The sequence below is a fragment of the Podarcis liolepis genome (assembly GCF_965112155.1).
Source record: "Podarcis liolepis genome assembly, chromosome: 2".
NCBI lineage: Eukaryota > Metazoa > Chordata > Lepidosauria > Squamata > Lacertidae > Podarcis > Podarcis liolepis.
In genome coordinates, this window is record NC_139555.1 from 95236094 (window position 1) to 95257611 (window position 21518).

The window sequence follows — 21518 nt, forward strand, 5'->3', positions numbered from 1 at the left end:
TGCTGACTGAAAACATATGCAGTCACCAAAACAAGTGAGGCACCTCTCTGGCTGAAGAGAGCCCCATTTCCCAGCAGAGGGCAGAATGGTCCTGTTTGAATCGGCTATGCTTCTTCCATATGCCACAGCAACAGGTTTGTTACCGAGATGCGAGAAAATGGGTCAGTGATACACACAAGTCTTGCTTTCTTTCACTCTTCCGCAATAGACTATTAAATTTAAAAAAAAATCCAGCGGATGCTGTTGGATTCATTTTTACCACCTAGACTTTGCATCTTTCTTGGTTTTAGGAAAATACAGTTTTACAGGAAAATACAGAAGATTAACTCAAAGCTTGGCATTTTATGAACATCTCCTGACCATTGAGAGCCAGTGTGGTGTAAGGGTTAAGAGTGGCAGACTTGTAATCTGGTGAATAGGGTCCGTGTCTCCGCTCCTCCACATGCAGCTGCTGGGTGACCTTGGGCCAGTCACACTTCTTTGAAGTCTCTCAGCCCCATTCACCTCACAGAGTGTTTGTTGTGGGGGAGGAAGGGAAAGGAGAATGTTAGCCGCTTTGAGACTCCCTAAGGGGAGTGAAAGGCGGGATATCAAGTCCAAACTCCTCTTCTTCTTCTTGTATTTGTGGCAGGTCAGTTCGTTGATTCTAGGGCAGGGGTTGAGAATACCCTGGAAGCAGGGTCAGCACAATACCTTTTGGCACCTAAAGCAACTATAAAATGGCACCCCTTCCTCCAGGGAAGAGAGGGGGTGAGTGAAGATCTACATAAGGAACAAGGGGGGGGGTAAAGATCTGCAATGGGAACAATTGTGGGAGGAGGTCCTATTGTGGCAAGAGCCCACTGTAGAGGCAGCATTGGGGGCGGGGGCTGCTGAGGAGGTGACAGATTTGGTCTTCAAGGGGTTCACCACAGCACTGCCACTGCAACAGGAGTGGAGGAGGGCAAAGCAGAGGGGGTTGCCTCACCATGCCTCAAAGGTAGGCCACGTCTCCCTGGAAGACTGCAACCCATATTGGGTTGTAAGCCAACAACTTCTACTTCTACCTCTGCAACCCCAAAAACACCTGTTCTAGAGGGTCCCCCAACTCTCTGGAGCAGGTTTTGAGGCTGTAGAAGGGAGAGGAAGTTCTGTTACACAAGCAAAGTCTGGACTGCTTGTGCAACAGAAGCTTTGGACGTGATCCACTTGAAGCAATGCAGACGATCACCAAAAGTCAGAAACAATTAACTTGGATGTGTCCCCCAGCATTCCTATATAAGGTGGTAGTCAAGAACACACAGAAATATCTCAGCCTGGATATGTTGTGATTCGTTCCCAATTGCAGAGATCACGGCTTTTTTTTATTTCCAAATATGAAATGTGTGTAAGGCAGTTTACATAGCTGTCTACTGTCAGGAGGAGTCATTGCATTTTAATAGGGCAATAGCATTTGTGGCTTGGCTACATTCCATAGTAACTCATTGTGATTAATTTAAGTTGCACAGAACACAGCCACACCCCAGCAATAAGCATTGCAATTAGGGATCTGACTTGCTCCAGATCTAAACACATTTACTTGGAAGCAAGTGCCCCTGGTTTGAATGGAACTGCTCAATAACAAGGTGCCATCTTTGTGAATAGCCAGTGTCGATGCCTGGGCAATCTATTCTCTTGCAGGAGGAAGTGCTTCAGGGAACGTTGCGCTGCACTTTCTAAATTCTTTTTTCTGCAAATAAGAGAATGGGGATTGCCTGGGCAGCAGAACTCATGGACTCTAACCACCATCCCAAAGATAGGCCATAGGAACATAAATCGACAGAGACGAAGCACTGACAATGAATGCAAGCTCCCAGGTGCCAACTAGTTTGTATGGAGTCAGCAACTAAATTGTGCCTTCAAAACCAAATCTCAACTGTACTGTCCAAGGCAGGCTGATTGAAATTAGCTCCACCATCTAACTAATACTGGTGGACTGAATTCAGGCTGCCATCTTAGAAGGGGGGGGAAGTCTCATTTGAGTCAACAGGATTTACTTCTCAGTAGACATTTACGACACTGCGCTGTTAAGAATTTATTTTCCAAGCTCCTGCTGCCATTGCATTAGTACATTTATAAATTCATTATTTACAAGACAGTTGAAATCTGGCATTAGTGAGTTCTGTTAAAAATAACAATGTCAAAAGAGCACAGGTGCTTAAAGAATAGGTTTATTAACAATATTTTCACAAACAAACATCTAAAGAAAAAATCAGAAATCTCTAAAACTTAAAATTTGTTCTCATTGGCAAAATATCCCTGAAGGAAAAAAAGAGTAAAAAGGGGAAGGTGAGGGGAGAAAAATGTTTTATAGCCTTGGACTTTTGGAAAGAAATTCTAATTTCTAAGTTTGGTTTTAGTGCTACTTAATGCTTATTACACACACCCAACCCTCTGCAGAAGAGGAAATGGAGAATAACTGATTTTTCCTTTGTATACAGAACAGCAACTGAACTTTTTTCATAAGCATCCCCTTGTCTGAACCTGACAAGACAGCACAGTTTATTACCACCATATAAATATGCAAGCTCAGCCAAATTATTCTGGAATACAAACAGAATTCAGTCCCACCCTTCTCCAAAAGGAAGCACACCGTGGAAGTACAAGAATTGTCAGCATGCATTTTTGATGGTTATTTTTGTACTCCATGGTACGTGACTTCACCTCCAAAAAGGGGGAATTCCTTTTATATTTCGATTAAAATGTACTCAAACATTTTATAACATTAATATTTATTGCTTTATATGAATACTGTATTGAAAGCCCAAGCATTCAGTTTACACACAAATTATACAATTATATACCGTTTCACAATGGCAGTGAGCACTCTTTACAATCTACAAAAATCTACTTTACAGAAATTTAAAAATTCTAAATATCAAAAAGGTACAGTTGAAGAAACAGGTATAAATTTGGCAGCCAGTAAATGAGACTGGAGGTTGCGTCTTGAATGTTTTTACACATTTGGTGCCGGGGCCGGAGGGGGGAGGGGAGACAATATGAAGAATTTAAAGCAGTCATTGTGCTTTGAGCTGGCTTTGGAAAAGAAAGGGTTAACACTGGCTGTCAAAGTAACATGTTTAAAAATATTTAGTGCACTTTCAAAATGATGTACAAATTATGGTAGTTTTCCTATGTACGCCTACAAACGCTAGTCAGCCGTTCACCTCAGGTACATAACTAGGGGAATAGTCTTGAAAATGTTGCAGTCTCTTATACCAGTCTGATCTGCCTACTTTGAAAAAGCCATCTGAGAAAGGCCAGAAAAAAATGCTCCAGTTCAGAGATACTGTCTTCCTCAGGCTTGCAAACATCCCCCCTACAGAAAGCTGAAACTGAAGGCTGTCCTCAACACATTTTCTCAGAATTAAAACTTTTATTCAGGCACCTCAGAAACGTACACAAGTGTTTTGCTAGAGCATTTCTGTTGGAATGTATTTAAACCCGGTACTTTCAACGGCTTTCGGATCTTCAGGATTCCAGGCGGGCCAAATTTTATTTGGTTTATTCAGAGGTGAAAATGTTGCCTTCTGTGAAATGAACTCAATTATTTCCATTAAAAACAACACCATACATCGTAAGAGTGCGATAATAGGTTCTCTTTAGATTAGCATGTTTTCAAGTATTGTGTGTCAGGTGTGTATCTTTTTTAAAAAGTACACAATGCAGTCAAATGAAAACCTGAAAACCAAAAAGAAGCCTACAATTCACATGTTGAATGTTGAAACTCTAACCAAAGAAGAGGAAAAATAATTGCTATAGCATTATTATTACTTGGAGGGGGGGGAAGGGGGAAGAAGAGACAGATGGGACAAAAGCTTCCTTGCGTACAGATAGCTAAGCATGGTAATCTCCAAAAAGTTGTCAAAATTATAATTACCTTCCAGTTTAAAAACTTTTAATTCTAAATAAAAAAACTATACACAGACCACTGATTTGACCATACTGAAATTTCAGCGGTAAAGCAGGACCTGAAAGGAGCTGGTATTTCACAGTTCTTAATTAGTACAGCTCTTCAGGATTTAATTCATTGACAAGTTCAATTTACAGCCTGCTTTTGTTGTAAAACTAAAGGTCCACTTTTATTACATAAAATTATTTATACAGTGTAAAACCAGAGCCTTATGGAAAATACTGCCTCTAAGTGTATTTAAATATTAATCCTGTTCCATAGGTTCTTCTGCAGCTTCTGTGGCTTCGTCGCTGTTTTCCATAGGGGTCTCTGCCGCCATTTCAGGAGTTTCACTGGCATACAAGCCCAATTCTTCCGTTTCACTGCAGCCAGCTCTGCTACTGACAGACCCACTGCTTTCACTGTCTTCAGAAGGCAAGTCCTTCTCTGCTTGAGTCTCGTCAGATTCCTCCATTTGATTATTCTCCTCAGAAACGTCTTCTTTCACAGTTAAGGATGTGTTATTGTCTTTATCTTGATCTTTTCTTTCCGGAATAATCTCTCTGGGCGTCATGAGGGATTCTGGAATAGGGTTAGAATTCAGCGTTAAGTATCGAGAGTTCCAAGTTCAACCCAAGCGATATACAGTGGTGCCCCGCAAGACGAATGCCTTGCAAGACAAAAAACTCGCTAGACAAAAGGGTTTTGCAGTTTTTGAGCTGCTTCGCAAGACAAATTTCCCTATGGGCTTGCTTCGCAAGACGAAAACGTCTTGCGTTTTTTGCAAGTTTGTTTACTTTTTCTTAACACCGTTAATACAGATGCAACTTGACTTCGAGGAGCAACTCATAGAACGTGGTGTGGTATCCTTTTTTGAGGTTTTTGGTGATTTTTGAAGCTTTTCCAAAACTTTTCCAACACCGTGCTTCGCAAGACGAAAAATTCGCTAGACGAAAAAACTCGTGGAACGAATTAATTTCGTCTTGCGAGGCACCACTATATAGTTGTTATACCCAGGAATATTTCTTTATTTTCCTTCACCAAAGTAGCGACTGTGTGCAGTACACACACAATAAAGCTCTCTCCTCCCTATCCATGCATATGCATCCATTGTCATCATCTCTGCCGTAAAGGAACCAATTAGCACAGCGACCGTTTTAGGTATATCTGTGTGAGACTGCAACTGCGAGCATTGGGCCGAACCCAGAAGTGACCCAGAAACATCACAAAAAGGGGCAGAACAGGGCGGGGGCAGAACAGGGTGTTTGCAAGCTTTTTCAAATACCATATTTTTTGCTCTTAGAGACTCACTTTTTCCCTCCTAAAAAGTAAGGGGAAATGTGTATGCATCTTATGGAGCAAATGCAGGCTGCACAGCTACCCCAGAAGCCAGAACAGCAAGAGGGATTGCTGCTTTCACTGCGCAGCAATCCCTCTTGCTGTTCTGGCTTCTGAGATTCAGAAATTTTTTTTGTTTTCCTCCTCCAAAAACTAGGTGCGTCTTGTGGTCTGGTGCGTCTTACAGAGCGAAAAATATGGTATATGCGATTTCACTTAAACATGTGGTGCCTCGGAACGTAACCCCCGCGTAAATTGTGAGTTTCCTGCAGCACACATACACACACTGAGTCGCTCAACCAGAGATAGGTCGTGGTATCTTGTAGCCTGAGCAAGCAAATTCTACACTGCCCCTCAGTGATAGAACTATAATAAAGGGAGTCCTTGACAATTTGCTGTGATTTAATAGCAGCTTGTCAACTGAGGTGGTTCACTTCACCTGGCCCAATGGTAAAGTCAGTTCTGAACCTACCCAACAGGGGAAAGGAGAGGGAAGAATTAATCTGTTGCAGCTGCACTGTGACGTAAGGCCAAGATGGGGAAAATCTCCATCAGGGTGACCAAGTAGCAAACCATACCTGGGTGAACTCAGGGTTTGTGGGAATACTACTGGAGGCGCATATTCCCAAACCTAATCTACAAACATACCTTCAAATTTGTGTGCTGGCATGAGCTGAGCTACCTGTAATTTTGGATAAGTTACTGAATGCAACAGATTCTGCACAGAGTTTAAGGGGCAGTCTCTATGAATACTGGTTTCTCCACTACCACACATAACATATGTACAATAGCCTAGCAACAAGACCGACATTAAGATCCTCTCATTCCTTCACTTCTTCCCCAGTTAAGTATTTAATTCAATGTTAAGCATCTTCAAATGTTAGAGTGATGGAGTTTCTAAGAGATGCAAAATTTAAAAGCTGAATTCAAGCCATATTCCTAAATACAAAGAAACTTCCCTATACAAAATAGTGATATTCAATTAGCGATATACCTTCCTCCTCTTCCTCTTCTTCTTTACAATGCTGCCTCTCACAAACGGTTTCTTTCTCTTTCTCTTGAGATGCAGAGGGCGTCTCGGTCTCTTCTACCATCGCTGAACAAACTTCGCTGGAGCCACTTTGGTTGGAGGTCCCTTCAGCTTCCTCCTCTTTGTCAAATTTCAGTCTTTTTACCTCGCGCCCCTCAACTTCGGCCGGATCTTCTTCAGGGTGTTTATTTTTCACAGAACTGCTTTGGACCCTTTCAGGTTCAGATGCTGACGTTTCACTGAAAGACAAAGAATTGATGTGGACAAAAATCTTCATATCTCATATCAACAGGCAGGCAGAGGCATGTGGCTTTTACAGAACTAGTCTCCTTGGGTCGTTTCAATATCTGCTACTCTGCTCAAATGTGTGTTTATTACAATTTATAAAGGATGAAAGCAACATTGTGGTGTCCCATCTGCATAGTTTGAGTTCTATGACAGGACTATCTACCAATAAAACTCTGCTAGGGATCTCAATAGTTAAGGTTATTAGTTCTTCAGTTAACACTTTATAAATTTCCTCACTATCCTCAGACGTAATCTAGTAACCGTACCGATGTTCGTGGTATCTAGTGATTTACAGAACAGGTTCAACTTTAGGGATAGCCCATGTCCAGAAGAAATCTTTGCGTGTATACAGAGTACATCCAGTTCAGAGCACAAGCATGTCAAGAGTTCAAAAGAAAGTAAACATACAGCTTGACTGATGGAAGGTGGATTGAAAGTTATAAACCTGTCTATGGGAAACACAAAAACCAACCAAATACTCCTCTTACAAACCTGCTAATTTTCTCTTCTGCTTGTGGGAGACCTGACTCTTTATTTTCTGGGCTGTCTGGTAAACCGTTCGTTGTCATTGGAGGTGACAAAGAAACATTTGGTCGATTGATGGGTCGGGGTGTTCCAGGACCATTTATATTGGATCTGCAAAAGCAGGGAAATTTTACATCTTAGTAAACAAATTGCTACTGAATCCCAAGACATGTTGGATCTGTGGTTCAAGACAAGGAGGTTCTTTTGCTTCATACTATTTTTGACAGAACGATAGCTACATGCTTGTATTTGGACTGTTTTGAATATGATCACATAATGAAGCATGGAGAATCTAAAAGTATAATCTTAAGTACAGCTATTCAGAAGTAAGTTCCATTGCACTGCATGGGACTTCCACCTAATGAGCGAGTATAGATTGCAGCATGGATCTCTTAATTTCAGGAAACAATGGAAATGTTTTAGAAAATGTCTGGAGTGCCAAACATACTACAGTGGTACCTTGTTTTGAGTCCAGGATCCATTCTGGAGCCCCGGACACTTGGCGAAAGGGACGCTCGACAAAGTGCCGCACTGCGCACACACGCAGAGCGATTTGTGCTTCTGCGCATGCACGAGTAGCAAACCCAAAAGTAACCCGTTCCGGTACTTCTAGGTTCGCCGAAATGGACGCTTGAGACGCGGCAGATGTTCGCAGAGGTATTGCTGTATTATTAGATGAAGCCACTTCCCATTCTTTTAACTTTTATAGTATTATTCTGAAATCTAAAAATTTTCTCCCTGACTCATCTTGTCTAATTGCATTTAAATTTTCATCATTTTTTTCAACATGTCAAACCATTTTTTGGAGTCTTACATTTCTTTCAATCTAAGAGACTCTAAATAAGCTATAAAAGGAATAGGACACCAATAGCCCTTGCAATGAATAAACCTGGTCCTTCACAGAGGTTACCTTGGAATGACAGGATAAAGGACTGATCAAAAAAGATCAGAAGATTTTATTTTTCAGAGTACTTGTTTTCCTTAAGCACTTTCTCTTACCTCTCAGAATAGCTTGGCGAGTTTCCAGGAAACATCACACCATTCATCCTGTTTAAACTATTGGAATTGTTTTTCCTACAATAAATGAAAGTGTTGTTAAGTCTTGCGAACTGCTTGTGGAATGCTTCTAACCAAGATGATTTTAAAAACAAAAAACAAAAAAACCTCCAGAGTTTCAGAACTCTCTTCATTCCTTATGTTAACACACACATATCAAAACAGTGTAATTATTTGCCAACCAGTATTTTTACATTTTGAATGTCTGTCCTCTCCAAGTTATGTGCTTTTGGGCCTCAAAATGCTCCCCTCCACGAGACAAAAGATGAAACGCATGCAAATATGCAAGCAGCTCCATGTGGCAAGTCGTCCCATTTGCAATAAAAACAAAACTGCCAGTATCATAATACCATTATACCAATCTATGGTGAGACGATATTCAGACTACTGTGTAAAGTTCTGGTTGCCTCAACTCCCCCCCCCCCCAAAGAAGAGCATTGTGGAGTTGGAAAAAGTTCAGAAAAGGGGCAACCAAAATTACAAAGGGGTAGAGCGACTCCCCTATGAAGAAAGATTGCAGCGTTTGGGACTTTTTGGTCTTTTTTTTAGAAAAGGTGAGTAAGAGGCAACATGAGAGTTTATAAAATTGTCCATGGCACACATGGAGAAAGTCGAGAAAAGCTTTTCTCCCCATCTCATAACACTGGAACTCATGGACATCCCATGAAGCTGACTGCTGGAAGATTCAGGGAAGATAAAAGAAAGCATTTCTTTATGCAGTGCCTAGTCAAACTACGGAAAACAAGGTCACACTTACTCTGAAGATGGATATACACAACTGACAACCATGACATTCTGTAAGACAAAAAAAGACAAGAGGCCAGGATTTTTAGACAAAGGAAAGTATTTCTGGCTTTCATCCTTGCTATGGAGTGATCGTGCCTTTTGCAACATACACTTCTTCCAGAAATGAACACCAGAGCCCCATGTGAGGTCCTGAACAACATCTTTTAAATAAAGTCTATCGAGGAAAAAGTCTTCAGTAATATTGGAAAGTCAAAACAGAATTTACAAACCATGAAGACAGTTCAAATTAGAAACTTGCAGGCAAAAATCTGGCTAGTTTCTTCAAACATGTAAGCAACGTTCATCTTCCACCCTACACTACTGGCAGAATGGGTCAGTGCGCCTGGTTACTAACCAGAAGGTTGGTGGTTCTGGCCCACCCAGGGAAGAGGAAGCAGCTGGGGAAACCCCAAGTGAAGAAGGCTCAGAGACAGGAGATTGGTGGGGGAAGACTGGGAGGAGGTGTCAGAAACTGAGGAAGTAACAGGGCTTAGTGAGCGGGAACAGTCTGTGGTAGGGAGTAGTCCAGGATCAGAATCAGAAGCTGAAACAGGAGAGGAAGGAGGTCAAGAGGCAGAGGCGAGGGTGTCTCCTGCTGCGACAAGCTCCCCTCCCCGCTGGTCTCCCAGAACCAGGAGAGGCATGAAGAGGGCAGAGAAGATAGCAGCTGCATGCGGGCACAGTCTCATATTGCTTGAGAGAAACCCTGAAGAGGAGGGAACAGGCAACTGTGGGGAGGTGGGGACCTTCAGTATGAGTAACTGCTTCATGGGGGCAAGACCTGCTGGAGATGAGTTGCTGTGCTCACTAGACCTGACACTCCAGGGCAGATCTTGCTTTTGCTAAGGAAGTGTTCTAATTTTTTGCTGGCTTGCTCCTGGGAGTCACATGCTACCTCCTCCATACCACTTTGTACATGAGAATATTGAAGAAGAAGAAGAAGAGTTTGGATTTGATATCCCGCCTTTCACTCCCCTTCAGGAGTCTCAAAGCGGCTAACATTCTCCTTTCCCTTCCTCCCCCACAACAAACACTCTGTGAGGTGAGTGGGGCTGAGAGACTTCACAGAAGTGTGACTGGCCCAAGGTCACCCAGCAGCTGCATGTGGAGGAGCGGAGACGCGAACCCGGTTCCCCAGATTACGTGACTACCGCTCTTAACCACTACACCACACTGGCTCTCATGAATGAACCACAAAGTAGAAGGCAAATAATGCCGAACTCTAAACAATGGCTAAAGGCAACCACTCATTTGGGGTAAAATTATTGTTGACCATAACACAGCCATCCTGAGGATATTTGTTAAATGGTACAACTGCAATTTTGGCCATAAAGACGACATTACCTTTTCTACTCCTCTGAGAAATTTGTCTGTTCCTGTGTAATTCCTCCTTGGATCTGTCAGAAGTTCACAGAGTCGCTGAATAGTAAAGGGGATACTAGAACAAAATACAAACTAGTTAAATTTTATTTTTAATTAATGGAGAAGGAACAACCCTGATAATTTTGTCCACTGTATATCACTTTGCACTATTCTGAGTGGTTAACTACACATGAATTCAACACTTTCCCATTTAGTACCTCTAGGAGTGTGCTAGGCTTTATGGACAATAGATGGCACTGTAGCACCACAAACTCATTTGCTGGCCAATTAATTCACTTCAGAATTCCTCAGGATGCTCAAGGTAATCAGAAAAGGTTCACATGATCAGGAGTTATGTACCAGTGAGCATTATTTTGGTGCCTCCATCATAAATTAGATACCGTCCTCATCACCTGTTTCTTCTGAAAGATTGTTCAAAATTTTAGTGGGAAAAAGGTAAGGCCTAAAAATCTCATATACACCTCACACTAAATAAAAAGTGAAAAGCAGCCCAGGGTTTTCATTAGGTTTTTTTAAAAAAAAAAACAACCACAAATAATAATAAGCTAACAGTGTAAACTTCAAGGCACAAATGGTACCATAAAGAACAATATAAAGGACAGACTACTGGTTTCAAACAAGCTCTTCCACCACACAGGTATTTGGTTTGTTGGTTTGTTTTTGAAAAACATGTGCAAAGATATCTGAGCCTAATAACCCCACCACATAAAATACGAAAAAAAAACCTTGCTCTATGAGGCTAATGGAAATTTAATCCCCCCCACACACATTTTCTACTTTGAGATTAACATTTTTAAAAGAAGGTCAGCAATAATATGTAATGAGAGCTGGATGAAGCCAGGTTAAAAAAAGAACATGACAAAGGTTTATATACTAGTGCCAACACAATTCTCAAATTATTAGACCCTGAAGAGAATGGTACTACACAGGGCAGAGTCACTGGATCCAAAAATATTTGCAATTTTCTTATATTGCAAGTGGTGTTTATACAGTGGTACCTTGGTTCTCAAACTTAATCAATTCCAGGAGTCTGTTCGACTCCCGAAACTGTTCGAAAACCAAGGTGCGGCTTCCGATTGGCTGCAGGAGCTTCCTGCACTCAATTGGAAGCTGTGCAAGCTGCATTGGACATTCGACATCCGAAAAACGTTTGCAAACTGGAACATTCACTTCTGGGTTTGCAGCGCTCGGCAGCTGATTTGTTCAACAACTAAGCCGTTTGCGAACCAAGGTACCACTTTAGTTCTAAAGACAGCACAAAATTCCTCCAAAGTTTAATAGGGAAAATGGAATTTGGGTCTATCAAAACTGCTAATTTCTTTTGGACTCCTAAGTGTCATAAGATGTCAGCAGACTGCAATCTGAATGTCATAGTTCTTTGAAAGTGTAAGCCATATTGCTTAAAACTGAGGAGAAAGAATTACTTGGCAATCAGCTATTTGCAGCCTGAATAAAAGCAAGAAAAAATTGTTACATTTGTCTAATGCCTACCACACCAAATCGCTCAAAGCATGTTTCTCTCTCTCTCCATATTAATCTCAAATGTAGAGGAACTGAATAACTTGTGTCCAATTATTAAGGTATGTGGCACAGTACAACTCCCAAAATCCTAATGTAAATATTATTTTTTATGACTTTACATTTCTGGAAGGGTTGCAAAAAGGATGTCAGCGCCTTTCATGAATAACCTAGAAAAACTTAGCCCTATAATATTTATTTTAAACTCTACACTGTTAGCTGCACAGTTCCAAATGCTCTGAATTTTATAATTCTTCTAGGCTATGTTTTATAGAATCTTATTCCCTCTGCTGGTTAAAATTTCTGAATTTCAAGATCAAAGAATACTTTAGAAAATAACACGAGTTTTTCTTAACCACTGTTTCATGTCTTATGGCAAGACAGTCCAATTTTGAACAATAAAAAGGCTCATGCATTTATGAGTTTGCGCATTATAGGATGCCTTAAGATCCATTCTTCTATTAAATAAGGGCAGATAATAATTCCAGTACTGAGCTAAGCCAGTGGGATCCCAATTAGAATTTGCAATAAAATATTTTGGTATTTGGATTTGATGAGCCAGGAAGCTGCAATGTTAATTGGATATGATGGTGTTCTTGGTGGACAGAATTCAATGCTAGTATGGTGGAATAAATTTAATACTGATGTAGGATTTCTAAATCAGAGAATAGGTTGAGAAGCTCAGTTTTAACTTGGCTTCAACTGCCACAAACATCTGACCACCTCAAGCAAACAAATATTATTCAAGGAGATGCTTAATATATTGCTACAAATGATTGGTACAGAGACAACAACTCTGGCTCCAAGATACAGTCGTACCTCGGATCTCAAATGCCTTGGCTTCCAAACAAATCGGCTCCCGAACAATCGAAACCCGGAAGTGAGTGTTCCAATTTTCGGAAGCCAAACATCCGGCACAGCTTCCCAGGCTTCCAACCAGAAGCTGTGCTTTGGTTTCCAAACGTTTTGGAAGCCAACGGACTCCCAGAACAGATTAAGTTCAACAACCAAGGTACCACTGTAACTGCACTAACAACTGGGAGCCAATACTGGAAACCTGTTCTTTCCTCACAAAACATTCTCCACCCCCACCCCTTAACCATATTTATGCTGCTCACTGATACCAACATTAGTCTGGGTTTCATTTAACCAGAGAAGCCCATTTATTTCAATAGATCTCAAGTCCACAGACTTCAATAGGTCTACTCTGGGGTTGACTAACCACTATCACCCCATTGTTTGAGGTTGGAGGAGGTTAGAGGACATCCTGCTTAACCTTAATTGTGCCTAGTAGTATCAAAAACTGCTTAACCACAGCTAAGGGCAGGAGACTCGCAGTCCAGGGGCTGTCTCCTTATTTCTTAACCACACTTAACATGAAGTCAGCATTCTGTCCGCACCAGCCCACTGTACCTGAACATGAAAGCCTTAAAAAACAGGCACAAAATCATTAAAAGAGCAGCAGCTCACTGGTAGAGCACCCACTTTGCCTAGCAAGGTCTCAGGTTCAATCTGCAGTATGACTCTGATAATACCAAAGTTGAAAGTTGATCCCCATAGGGGGCAGCTTCATATTCCTGCATTGCAGGGGGTTGGACTAGATGATGCTCAGGGTCCTTTCCAGCTCTACAATTCTATGATTCTATGACTGTGAAGTTCCCCAGTCAGCACAGGCCACATTGAGCTTGACTGACTCAGTATAATGTAGCTTCCTGCATTTGTTCCTATGAACTAAAACCAAGTGAATTTCAGAAGCTAGGTTCATAGTCTGAGCTGTAGTGGAAAAGAACACAGAGCTTTCTGACCTGCAATACTAACTAGAAGAATTAGTAGCTTAGATTCCTATTCTGTCCTCACTGCAGGTTCACATGGAACTTAGTCATCTAGTAAGTTATTTAAAAGCTATCATGCAAATTAGAAGGCGCAACCTTTGAAGAGCCTGATATGAACTGAAAGAATGTAAGCAAGTGATTTTTGCATGAGGACAATTCAGAAAGCTTACCACAATGGTTTGAACTTTGCCAAGAAACATTTATTTATAGAAATTATTCATTTTGCTGAACATATGGCAGAAAATTACTACAATATGAAAGACAGAAACAGAATGTCTAAGTTTGATAATAAATCATGCGGTCTGAACAACAAGTGAGGTTTGATCTAAGATTGCATACCCATTAAAGCCAGTGACTATTTTCAGAATACGTTCTTTCATCTCCTCAAAGGGAATATACTCCACGTTGGGGTTAGGAGGGCCTCTTGGCTCAGGAGCAGAAGTTCTGAAGTCATCCATCACTTTCTCCAATTTGAAAATAAAATAGCCTTTGAACTGCGACCACTGGATCCTAAAAAAAGAAACACACACAGTTTGCTTAACAACACACAAAAAACCACATGCTAACCATATTTATATTAAAGCAATAAAGCATGCACAGCACAGTTAGCTTTAAAAATACCTGCAGGCAAAACAAGACAAACAGAGAGAGAGAAAGAGAGAGAAAATCACATGATCAGGTATCTGAGCCATTTATTCAATCCTGTGTAGGTAGGGCTAAGTTCTAAACTATGGCTTGTTAGATCTGAACCTGGGTAGAGTGGTGAGTAGAGCTGCCTTCCAAGCAGTGATTAAATAAAAAGTATTTTCTGTTATACCTGAGCCATAATACCAAATTTAAATCACTGACAAACAGGGCAGGTTTCGTCATTATGCCCCCAAAACCAGAACTATTACATGAAGATGCAAGTGATAGTAAAGGGTAGTGGTATTAAATTTTGCTAAGAGAAATAAGGTCAAACATCAGATGAAAACAAGGCTCAAATAAGACTTGAAAGCAGGGATGCCTCAATCCTGAACAGCAAATGCATTCATCATCTAGCACACAGAGAGGGGGATACAAGTCAAAGGGCACTTTCTGCTTTCTAATAAAACTCTTGTCCACCACTCACTTCCCCCCAGTCAAGCTTGGTTTACTCCAGATATTCAAATGGCAATACACAAAGTTGTTTGACCTTTCATGTGGTTCCTCCATTCAGGCATTACCAGAGTAGTTTAGGAGCAGGTTCAGAGAAGCAGCTCCTTTGTTGTTCCAGTGAGGCATGAATTTTATCCAGCTGAAGACCAGTTGGTATGCAGAGGGGCATGACTGTCCTTACTCTCAGTGGAAAGAAGAGCTGAACGAGGGATTAATGTATTCTCTCACTGAAAACCACTTTGAATTCTCATAAGGGATATAAATCTCCAGTATCACACTTGCAACTGGCAGCTAATCTAGACACCAGTTGTAGAATTATGTCACAGAAAATCTACTTCCCTGTGCCTGGAACAGCCCAAATTAGATTTCTGTTGACTTTCAACCATAATGCACGCAAGTATCCTCAAATAATTGTGCCTGCTAGTCCAGCACAAAACATATTCTCTAACATATGAGAAAACATGGAAGGTTTATTGTCTCTATTTTATCACGTTCAAGCTAACTAAACCAACTAAAGCACACAGTACTTACAAAGGGGGGGGGGAAATCACCTGACTAGATATTAGTCATTTATTCTTGTGTAGGTAGGGCTAGCTTTTAAACTATGGATGGCTAAATCGGAACCCATGTCTCAATTCACTTCCAGGGTCTTTCCATCTAGCATATCCCCACCAACACCCAACTTAAGTATATCCTCCTATTAGGTAGTTCATCCACTTTCACTTGAGCAGGCCAACCCACAGGCAAAGAGCTCTTTGAGGTTCTCTTTCCACCTCTGCTGCTCACTGCCACTTGGTGTGTCTGCCTCATACACAGAAGTGAGCATCTGAGATGCATAATAAGGGCAGGCACCTGATACCTGTTCACTCTATGGCTAAGAAGAGATAAAAGACAATGAAGGCCAGATAAAAACAAGAGGTTGTGTTCAGCTAACCTTTACTCAGAATAGGACCGTTTAAATTAATGACCATGGCTAACCTAGATCTAGTAATATCAATGGGTCTTCTCCGAGAAAAAGTTAGTTGACTCATTCAAGAGTAAGATGCAAATGTTTTAGAACATGGTTTGAAAACCTGTGATCCTCCAACTCCCACAAGCCCTAGCAAGTATGGCCAATGCTACAGGTGGTGGGAACTGAAATCCAACATCTTCAGGGCCACAGGTTAGTCATACCTATTACAGAACTTTTAATGCACAGACCAATACGGAAGCAGTTTTGCATTGTACACATACATATTCATACATCATATATCCAATGATAAATACTACCTGCCTGTTACCTTTCTGCCATCACCCAAGTTTAAAAAGAACGTCATTTTTAAAATAGAAATTGGAGGTTCTTCAAAGATGGAACAGCTTTAAGTTTTGCTTTTGTCAAAAAGCCCCTAAACTTTTCTATGCACTTTCGACTCTGCCCTCAAATTTTTGTCTTTCTCATCCAAGTTCTGAGCAATAGGTGGTCACATGGACTAGAAGGAATGCAAGCTGTGATGTGAGCTTTCTGGAAAATTTTGAATTGGAAATTATTTCTGGTTCCTTAATTCTATTGCAATCAGATTTCATGTCCTGTATTAGTAAACTAAACTACTAAACCATGTTAATTCTAAGGGCTCTGTTAAGTATCTCAGATGTTTTTTCCTTGAGCTGCGCCCCAATAGCTACGTCAGGGAATGTATAGCTTCCAAGAACCCTAGAAACCACACTTCTGAGACTTTTGCGCAGCTCATCTGAGCTGTGAGTCCAAGACCTAGATGAAGATGAGAAAATGTTTTGTTTTGTTTTTAATTTTCATGTGATTTGCTTAACACTCTGAAGAAATATGTAGATTTTGCCATGGAAATCACAACTTTCAAAATTTAGCTCAAGTCTCATGTTTAGCAAAGCTATTTCTCGTAAAAGTACAGAAAAAGGAACCTATTAAAGATATTGCCACCTTCATAGTACAATATATTAACCAAAAACCTTCTGTTAAATAAGCTAAAAGGCAATAAAAGCTGAAAATTCAATAGTGGCCACTCTGCAGTGGGTACTCAAGCAAGACTATTGTTAGCATGTCTATCTAGTAGGAAGCAATTAGGAGGGTTTCCTATTTTGAAGACAAACTAGGCAGTTTAACTTGATTTGGTCTTTCATCATGCAAAAAAAAAAAAGTGCTATCCAGTTGCAGGAAACACTTAGGAACAGAAGTATTTTTTAAAAGGTTTTATGTTCATATCTTTCCCATTGACACTTTGTTGTTGCTGTTGTTGTTTAGTCGTTTAGTCGTGTCTGACTCTTTGTGACCCCATTACTTACCTGCCTTAGGTTTTTAATGCTGAAAAGCAATTTCATATATACTTGTAATTCAACATGTACAAACCTGCATATTTACCTTGCATGTAATTTATTCACACACAAAATGAGAAATTTAATTTCTAAAGCGTGAGTCAGAACTGAACCTTTTTCAGAGCTAAGCAGATGAGCAATCAAGACGGTTATTTTTAACTTCTATCAGATGTTGTGAACCAACCCAGTATTACTTTTTCTGGCTGTATCTGTTCTGGAGATCCGTGGCATAGTGAAGCATACCTACCCAATGCCATTCATGCCAGAGTTTAGACCCACTCTGGGTGAATTCTGATGAATTACTTAATCCAGGCAATCTATCCAACAGGTGGTATGACTTGTCGTTTCCCCATGTGGTTATCCTGTGCTATACTTATAAGGTTCAAGCTTTGGAGTCCGGGAAGACTCCCTCTACCTGCAACCCCCTAAATATGTTCCAAGTTATTTGTGTTGGCGAAACAGCACCCATCACAGTTCCCTGATGACAGCTGATTGTTCCCCAGAACCATACTCACCTGCCAATCTTGTGGACCAGAGATTCCCCCATCCTTGCTCTATCTCCTTCAGGCTGTAAGGGAAAGGGTAGTGTTGGGGCAAGTACATGCCTACTGATTTTTCCCTTGCAGTTTGCGTATCAAAAGGCTCCTAAGTCTCTGCAACTAGTAGGAAGCAGGATATACCAGCCTCTTCAAAGCTAAAATAAATGCCTGGTTTGAGCAGCTGGCACTTGTGTTTAGCAGCATACTTGCAGTCCCACAAGGAAAGAGGCAGTCTACCCACTTTTTGTCCACATGTGAACCGAACCAGGTTGCTGCACCCATGCAAAAGCCTTGGTGGTGTGTTCTACTGGGGCAGCACCAACACCTGTGGTGCACTTGTGCAAGGGCACGTGATCCTACAAACTTGTGAATTTTATGCAACACAAGACTCAACTACAAGAAAGCAGCAATATTTTTAGAACATGCATTTTTAGAAGGCATCAAAAGTAATCCAGCTTGTCTCAAAACACTAACATCTACAAAAACCGATTAGAAGATAGTAAACTTTTAGCTATTGTCAGCGCCAGCATGAGCTTAAACCAGCTTAGCGGTTTTATCAGTTTGATTGAGAGACTGTTTTCCTTGCTGGCCACTTTCACCCTTAACTTGATTCTGCCTACTGACATTTTCATTCTTCTTGTTACCATGGCTTCATCACAACAATGCTGCAACCAGCCTCTCAGAGGAATGCATGGAAAACAGTACAGTAGCTTATTCAGCAACCAAGGGCTATATTTTAATGCAAAAACAATTAGCACAAATTCTTTGTGTACCACACTTGCTTTTCAGAGTTATCCCCAAGTTTGGCCAGATCATGCATAATGCATGATGCTATCCTATGCATATAGAAAATTCTAAGTTTCACTGCACATACAATGAGCCTTGTCATCCTGCTATTCTCCTATTCTTTAGGCAACTGGGGTAACGAGGTGGCAGTAGGAGAGGGTGTGGGCATACCCCCGGCTTCTAAGCTGTTGAGGCTTCTAAGTTTTTCATTTGAATTTTACAGACTGAAAAGTTCCTTCTTATTTGCCTTTTATCTTATGGGGAAAACCCTACTGCTATCCTTACAAGTTACTAAGATGAAAAGTTGTGAAGCTTCTTTCACTTGGTTAGATCTTGCGATTTGTCATTGGCAATGCTAATTTTCCAGATAACTAATATTTTTCAGCCTCATGTCAGTACAGCAGATCTGCTCTATATAATCCCGAAAATAACCTAAAATGCTTTACATTAATATCTTCTTTAGTTATCTTCTATTATATATATTTTACATGGAAGAATGCAATGGTTTTCATGGTCAAAGTTAATGTGATAAGTGAGAAGATTCAGGGTAAAGCCTATACAGAATACAGTTCATACTATGGTGAAGAGGAGCATATATAGATAATGAATAGTCAAGCTTAGATGTGGGATGTGAAAGACGGGTAAAAGACTAATGATTCTGCTACAGAGTAACTGTGGCAGTCTTTGGGCAAGTCACATGATCTGTATTAATTTCCCGTATTTTCAATATTAGCTACCCATGATGTGCAAGCAATTTAAAATATCTGCCAACTTTTTATTATTTCTCATTTTTCCCTAAAAGCTGAAATATACATCAAAAGTCATTAAGTACTACCAAACTATAATCAACACCACAGAACCCTGGAAGCATGAAGCAAGAACTGCTGTGAACCACCCATCCAGATCTAAATGAACACCAACAGAGAACTAATTTTAGTGTTTCTGGGCATAGTCAGAAGGCAAGTGATGAAGCAGCTAAGCATATCTGGTTTTGTCAATGCATGAATGGAAGATTGCCTGGTAATCCTCAAGTTCCATGGAAGAAAAATGAAAATAATGTAGCAGAGAAGCCAAGCATATTTCAGCACATATAATTCCAACATTTAATAGTACAGTGGTACCTCAGGTTACAGACGCTTCAGGTTACAGACTCCGCTAACCCAGAAATAGTACCTCGGGTTAAGAACTTTGCTTCAGGATGAGAACAGAAATTGTGCAGCAGCAGCATGGCAGCAGCAGTGGGGGGCCCATTAGCTAAAGTGGTACCTCAGGTTAAGAACAGTTTCAGGTTAAGAACGGACCTTCAGAACAAATTAAGTTCTTAAGCCGAGGTACCACCATTTATTCCTTATCTTACTTGAACTTTCTGAATGCTGATACTTTGCAACTGTGCCACTAGATCCATTTCTAACTTTTTAGTTTTTCCTCTTTAATTTATTCAGATAAAAAATATGTACAATTTGTCTAAAGAGCTATTTACCACCAAGATCGTATTTTTGTGGATGTATTTGCCAGGGATCTGTTCATCACCACAGTAAGATCTGTGGCTATTTTGTGGGGGTGATGAAATCATCATAATCTCATACAGGAATAAGGTGGGCGTCCCACATTAAAGGTTTTTTTTGGGTGGGCAGGGAGGTAATTTTGTCTTCACTAGCAGATAAAATATTTTCCCTGTTCAGTAGTGGTAGGAGAGTTGCATCACAGCTTCTTCTACAAGGCAGGTATAGAGTTTTTATATCTTTAAAACTTTGATCTGTTGGATGTTTACTTTGTATTGTAAGCAGGGATTCCCAAAATTTGGTTTTTCATGGTAGCTGTCCTGTTCTGTCATCACTCAAAGTGAGAGTGACTTGTACCAGCAATCAGCAAAGATTGGAAACCCGCAAGCCTGCTTGCTCTGCCTTTCCTTAAAGTTTACTTAGAAGTGAGAGACCCCCCCTTTCCCCACAGGCTTCATGCAGAATTGGGAGTCAGGGGTCTCTCACCTTTTGGTGGGTGTCTATGAGAGTGGCAGGCAACAGTTAAGTTGGATTATATGGCAGTGACTACTGACCACCTTTTGTGAATTCAGGATTTCAAAGTATCTTAGCTAGTATAATTTGTGGTATTATATTCTTTACACAACATATTGTGTAAACAGTTTTACACACAGCATTAAAAGAAAGCAGTGATCCAGTGAGCGGTCTGGAAGAATCTTTAGCTGTAGCAATCTGCCTCTTTACATAAGAGCCCCTGGAGCCCCATTTAGAGGATGTATAATAAATACATATTTTAAAAAAGCTCGACATATTTCCCACTTATAACAATATTGGGCTGGCACCATAATTAGTAGTAATTCATTCATCCTAGAAAAAGGGAACTGAGTCTCATTTATCAAGTAACTGCTTTCATTTCCATCTATTCTGAAGATTAGATTCTCATTCATCCTGATTTTAAAAATTACGTTGGTGCTATGATGTGCAGAAGTTCCTGTGCGAAGGAAGGCTTCCTATTCATTTCAGCATTACGGATTGCTGTGTGCAAGTAAAATAAATATGCCAATGGAAATCTGTAGAATAGCAAGAGACAGAAGTACAGCCACAACAAAGGCTCCATTAACTACTCCCTTATATTGACAGCTTTGGATAGTTTATCACAAGATCCCCAATACTCTAGCAATCAAGCCTTTTTATTCAGATTGAATCCTCAATGTCTCTTCAGTTTCATAACAACCCTCAACTGTCTTTTAGACACTGATGGGTGGAGGGGGGGGAGAATCCACCCCATGTGCCTTCATCAAGTCTTACAGGAGCTTATTATATCATTAGATAAGTTTTAAGATTTTTACATCTCCTCGTTCCAACACATTCCCACCAATTGACAGACTTCTAAACCACCTTAACAAGTCATTTTACAAGCATTTTAAAGCAAACAAACCCTCCCTATATGTTCTTGTAGATGTTGAGATGCCACTCAGATAGAATTTGCACATGCTGGTCATTTTATTTTTTTAAAAAAAATATGTGGCAGATGATATTCTGCATTCTCTTATCTGAGCCAGCTTCTTCAAATTTCATTCTTTT

General features: G+C 40.5%; 1 protein-coding gene across 4 annotated transcripts in view; it reads right to left on the reverse strand.

Moving 5' to 3' along the window:
- Positions 1 to 2173: 2173 nt before the first annotated feature.
- The window catches only part of PPP4R2 (protein phosphatase 4 regulatory subunit 2), a 33522-nt gene continuing 14177 nt past the window's right edge, over positions 2174 to 21518 (reverse strand). For 2 of the 4 annotated variants that reach the window (XM_083493024.1, XM_083493023.1), the window contains 8 exons: positions 17644 to 17696; positions 14006 to 14176; positions 10278 to 10371; positions 8905 to 8942; positions 8091 to 8165; positions 7059 to 7202; positions 6243 to 6517; positions 2174 to 4492 (listed from right to left, as the gene is read on the reverse strand). In XM_083493024.1, the coding sequence (XP_083349150.1) occupies positions 4176 to 4492; positions 6243 to 6517; positions 7059 to 7202; positions 8091 to 8165; positions 8905 to 8942; positions 10278 to 10371; positions 14006 to 14176; positions 17644 to 17675 (1146 nt within the window). In that variant the 5' untranslated portion in view covers positions 17676 to 17696 and the 3' untranslated portion in view covers positions 2174 to 4175. The remainder of the gene's footprint in view (positions 4493 to 6242; positions 6518 to 7058; positions 7203 to 8090; positions 8166 to 8904; positions 8943 to 10277; positions 10372 to 14005; positions 14177 to 17643; positions 17697 to 21518) is intronic. The other 2 variants (XM_083493026.1, XM_083493025.1) reach the window with 2 other exon arrangements.